The 5,848-nt window shown below is 33.3% G+C and overlaps 1 protein-coding gene across 1 annotated transcript; it reads left to right on the top strand.

The window, feature by feature from the left end:
• Nucleotides 1-417: 417 nt before the first annotated feature.
• Nucleotides 418-1,927, top strand: LOC109020902. Its single transcript, XM_019003424.2, has 2 exons — nt 418-933; nt 1,146-1,927. The coding sequence occupies exons 1-2, from the start codon at nt 712-714 to the stop codon at nt 1,518-1,520; spliced, it is 597 nt and encodes a 198-aa protein (XP_018858969.1). The 5' UTR covers nt 418-711; the 3' UTR covers nt 1,521-1,927.
• The last annotated feature ends 3,921 nt before the right edge of the window (nt 1,928-5,848 follow it).

Raw genomic sequence — 5,848 nt, 5'->3', positions numbered from 1 at the left:
TAAACTGATATGACTTAATGGTACGCACGTTAGATTGTAAAGTAGATCTAAAGACGAAACGCCATTTCAGTGTATCTCTTTATAACTTCTCGATAAAAATATGTATCATAAAGTACGTTTTAAATTAAGGGAATAAGCCAAACAAGAGGCATGCTTGAAGAAACACCCCGTTGCAAAATTCAAAAAGATGAAGAAAAAGAAGAGGCAAACTGGAAGAAAATTGTAAAAAGCGTTTTTTTTTTCAGAATTTGGGTTGCAATAGAGATAGATTTTGATTTGGTAATGTGTAGATTGGTTTTAAATGCAGTGAAGGAGAGTAGGATTTTGGGTCATTAAAGTGATACCTACTTAATTGCCACCTTAAATGCTTTGGCCTGCCCTCCTTTTAATAGGTTTGATGAAAGCAATTTAAGAACCCTCTTTAGTAGCCACGACCTCTTTGCATGACTCTTTGCAATCCAAAGGTGGTGGGGGCACTTTGAGAGTGTCCAGCGTTCTGCGTTTTACTCCTAAATATTGTTTCCTCAACTGCTCAGAATTAGTTGATTCATTTCTCCTGCTGTCTCCATCCTTAGTTTTCTTTTCTACTTCTGCAATATTATTGCAGATCATAACGATTGAGTGGGAAAGAGAGAGTGTGGATGTAGGAGATCAAGCGTCTTGACAAAGAAACACTTGATCTTTCAAAGGAGAAGTTGGAGGATATATATAATGGAGCTTCCGGAGCTGTCTTTGGCTCCAACACAGTTTGTTGTCCACAAAACTAGCAGTGCCTATAGTTCATCTTCAGAATCTGATAGCAACCCTTCTCGGAAGAGGAAGTTTTTCAGTGATTATCCGCTGAAGACTGCTGAAAAAGTAGTCCACACAAGTGTTGATCTTCAACTCAAAGACCCTCTGCCATTGGATTGGGAGCAATGCCTTGATCTTGAAGTCTCTCTCTCTCTCTTTCTCTCTCTCTCTGATTGAAATAGTTTTAACATATCCCAATGTCCTAATTTTCCTATATATGGTTTATACTCTAGAGTAGGCAGCTTTGCTTTGGGAACTTGATTTTACTGATAGAACTGCCTCGATCTTTGGAATTATTGAGTGCATATTTATAAGTAACTTGATATTCTGATTCCCCATTTTTTCTGTTGCAGTCAGGAAGGATGTATTATCTAAACAGAAAGACCTTTAGGAAGAGTTGGAGCTGGCCCAAGGATCAAAAGCTTGACCTTGAACTCAACATCGCAACACATGATCAGTACTCCAATTGCTCCGAGCAGTACTGCAGCAGCGACAGCTCTCATAAAGTACTTATTGACGACTCCAAGAAGAAATACATGACCTCAATTAACAGCAACAACATGATGGCTTTGCCCTGCTTGAATTGCCATCTCCTTGTCATTCTCTCCAAATCTGTTCCCTCTTGTCCCAACTGCAAGTATGTCCATTCGCTCCCGTTCCAGCAGAGCCCACCACCACCCCGAGTCCCTGCGGTCAGGTCCCTCAACACCTTAAGCCTCTTAAACTGATTCATGTCAATCTATGGACCATGCAGGCAGTGTAGCATATATATGCTAAGCTACTGGTTCTGGTGCTGATGTTGTACTCGGTGGAAGAATTTGGATGCCTAAAATGATCAAAGTAGAGGAGAAATTAACACAAAAAAGGAACACTACTACAGTATTTATGGGTTCATCGATCTCTTTTTCATTTTAAATCTAAGAATTTATGGAAGATCCATGTATAATCTGAATCTGCTAAAAAAGTAGTAAATGTAAATTTATGAGAACTGTTTCTAGTATTTTATTTGTTTTAGAAAGTCTTTGAGACAGTATGCGAGATAAAGGATGATGGTCTGAATTTATATATGCTTCTGCTCAAAGGAAATTCAAGCTACACTCACAGTACTAGACAAAATTCCTGTAAATGATATAGATTTCTTGTCCCCTTTTGCCACTACATTTTTCGTTAAGATGATTGTTGCCAAATTTATGATGATGCCGTGTTGAGGTCTGAGGCAATAGTACAAATGGGTCTATGATGCCGTTTGGCCTTCAGATGATCGGTCTGGCGGTCACCTTTCCAAGACAAAATCAGTATTGAGAGAGAAGGCTGATGTTAGTAGTGTTTTGCTCATTTTCCAAAGTAAAACTTTAAGGGCATTTGCACAACTCTTGTTATCCCGACTGAACCAACCGTGAATGCCTAGGGTGACAGCAACATATTACACCAGCTACCTTCGTCGGGATTTATTTAGTTTTTGTTTATTTTCATAACTTATATCAATTCATCTAATTTTATTTTATTTAATTATTATATATTTTTTTAAATTTTTACATAAAATAAAATAAATAATTTAATTTTTTTAAATCTTAAAACAAAAATAATATTAAAAAAATATATTTTAATAATATTTTATTCAATTTTTAACGTTAATTTTAATTCTTCTTATCTCATTTATAAAAATAAACGAAAAATTAATTTTTCTGTATCCACATTTACAAAATTATTATTATTATTATTATAAAAATAACGCTAACTTAAAAAAATCAAATATTAAGATTATCTCAATATTTTTTAATACATTTTATTTTTGTATATGGAGTTTCTAATTTTAATATTGAGTCTTGCTATACTAAGGAGTAGGGGTGTAAACTGGTCGGTTCGGACCGGAGAAACCGACCGGACAGACTAAATGCATAGTCGGTTTCGGTCCAATAAATAAGAAAATTTCGATCTTCAATCCGGTCCTGGGATGGAGATTTCTCGGATCGGACCGGACCGGACCGATCGAATAAAAAATATTATATATATTATTTATATAATAATTATATAATTAACAATATAAAATTTTAAATATGTTATTAACACTTGTTAATATTCTATAAATTAACAATATTTTATATATATCTTCATCTAACTTATCACTATTAACAATATAAAATTTTAAATATGTTATCAATACTTGTTAATATTCTATGAATTAACTAATATATAATATCAATTAGTTAATTATATAGTAATTATATAAATTAATAATGTAATTTGTATTTAATTTATTATCCTTGATCATATAAAATATTTTTTTATTGAGTTTGTTACATAATCTACATTAATAAATCACTTAATTTAATTTAATATTTTAAATAAATTTTTTTATTAATTGATTTAAAAAAAAAAATCAAACCGACCTAACCAGACCAAATCCTATGGAATGTTCAGTCCGATCTGGTGATGGATCGAATATTCACCGAACCGGATCGGACCGTTTTACACCAGGATCGTGCTACAGCTCCGCTGGGGCTCCCGCTGGGAGCTCCCGCTGGGGCTGTAGTGTATTTTTATATGTGTTTTTTTTAAGTTGTTTTTTATATAATTTTTTTAATATTTTTTAAAAAATAAAATAAATTTAGAATATTATTAAAAACACTTTCTTAATCAAGAAGTAAAAAAAAATTATTAAAAAATACTTCCTTAATCACGAAGTAAAATAAAAAATCATATAAAAATATTTTATATTTTACTTCGTGATTAAGCAAGTATTATTTAATAATATTATAAATTTTTTTATTTTTTAAAAATATTTAAAATTATTAAAAACATCTACATAAAAAAAAGAATTAAAAAATACACATAAAAAAATACACTAGAGCTCCAGCGGGAGCTCCCAGCGGGAGCCCCCAGCGGGAGCTCTAGCATTTTCCTTTACACCATTACTGAGTAAGAGTGAAAAAGGCGATCCTCCTTACATGCTGTGGCGGTGACAAGTGTCACCAACACGTTATTTTCTTTTCTTTTTTTAAAAATAAAAAAGAGAAAACTGGATATATTCGGTAGGCCAGTCTCCCTGGTCTGTAAAAATCAGAGTTCGTCTTCCTTGATGCAGTAGGGTCGGCCGCCAAGTTGCTGCAAATAGTTTTTAGTTAATCAAATAATTTAGTGATGACACTTATTGTCTATCTCTGACACTTTGTCTTGTTCTTCTTTCACAAAATAAATTTGATCATGCGGACACAGCCATACCCCAGGTTGCTAGTGTTGGCTGTGTTGGTCCATTATATGTTACGTATTCTCTTTAAAGTTTATGTTATTCATCATCTTTATATATTATATAATTTTTTTTATTTTATTTTTTTACTAATTGTGTAATATATTAATGATAAGTAAAAAAATTCAACTAGTTTAAGAAAAACAAAATAAAAAAAAAAAAAATTAAAAAAAAAGTGTGGTGTGTGACAATGTGTGGGAATAATAAATAGTAAAACTCGCAGAAGTCAAATCCAGCACTTAGGAGAACACGGGAGGCCCAGGAGAAGAGAAGAACAGAGGAAGGAATCCAGCAACAGAAGACTCACCCCAGCCGTGGGACGTGATGGACAGGTGACGATTTTCCTTCTTTATTTAAAAAAAACACTCGTGTGTTGGGCTATGCCTAGTTCTCATTAATAAAATCCTTATTTAAAAACTAAAAAAGAAGACATCCAAAAACCAAATGGTGAATAAGTCAAATGGTTGTTGATCCAATTCTGTACTCATACCCACACACACATTATATTTACAATAGCTATGAATTAAGAATAAATTATAATCCAAATAACTGTTTTGAATATTTGTTTCTTTAGCTTTTTCTCAGGAATATTCGTGAGTCTCTTATACCTGGTTTTTGTAGTCCCCTGTCCTTTCCCACATGGTGGTTTATAAATGAGAAGGATAGGAAACAGTAAAATAATATTATAGTTGAAACTTACGTGGTTTGTTTCCAAGACTAAAATTCAAAATTTTGAAAATTTTCAAAACCCTCATATCATCATTACAAATTTTCAAAATTCTCACACAAAATAAAATAAACAATTCAATTTTTTTATATCCTAAAACAAAAATAATATTAAAAAATATATTGTAATAATATTTTATTCAACTTTTTAACTTTAATTTCAATTCATTTCATATCTGAAAACAAACGAGGACCTCCAAAATCTTCACTAAACATAAGAATTTTACATTTGGGGAGTGGTGGGTAAAAGTAAACTACATGGCTCCAGTTTGCTCAATGCTAATAAACTTATTAAGAAACAAGTGTCTGTTCAATTGTTCTCTTGAACAATTGAGTCTTGCTAATAAACATTTTGTATACTAGTGTTGAGAGAAAATGGTGTTATTGAGAGAAAACACCAACATCTCTTGAATCTTGCTCGAGCCCTTCTCTTTCAAGTTTCATTGCCAATCCAATTTTGGGGAGATGTTATCTTAACAACAGCCTATATTATTAACAGAATCCCCACACCTCTCCTCTCCAACAAATTCCCATATGAGATGCTTTTCTCATCACACCTTCATATTCTCACCATAGGGTCTTTGGCTGTCTCTCTCATGCTAGCACTCTCAAACAAAACATAACCAAATTTGAACATAGAGCTAAACCTTGCATTTTCTTAGGATATCCTGCTAATGTCAAAGGTTATATGACATTGAATGTCACTCTACCTTTATCTCTCGGAATGTCATTTTTCGTGAATCTATTTTCCCTTTTAAATTTGGTTCCCTTTCAAACAATGACCTGTCTTCCTTTCCTAATAACCTTGTCCTTCTTCCTGCACCACCAGATGACATCTTCTCCTTTCCTCAAACTTCTCAAACCCTCACTCAATCACACAATGATGAAGAACCTTCTTCATCTGAACTTTCTTCACCAGCTGATGAAGAACCTTCTTTACCAGCTGACCTCTCCACTCTTCCCTCCCCCACTGCTCCCACACTTCTTTCACTTGCCCCCTCACCTCATCCTGACCCTTTCCCTCTTCGAAGGTCCACTAGAAATAGGAACCAACCTGCTTATCTTCATCAATATTATTGCCAA

This window comes from Juglans regia, chromosome 7, assembly GCF_001411555.2.
Source record: "Juglans regia cultivar Chandler chromosome 7, Walnut 2.0, whole genome shotgun sequence".
Lineage (NCBI taxonomy): Eukaryota > Viridiplantae > Streptophyta > Magnoliopsida > Fagales > Juglandaceae > Juglans > Juglans regia.
Note: the sequence above shows the minus strand (reverse complement) of the source record. Positions and strands in the feature narration are given on the sequence as shown.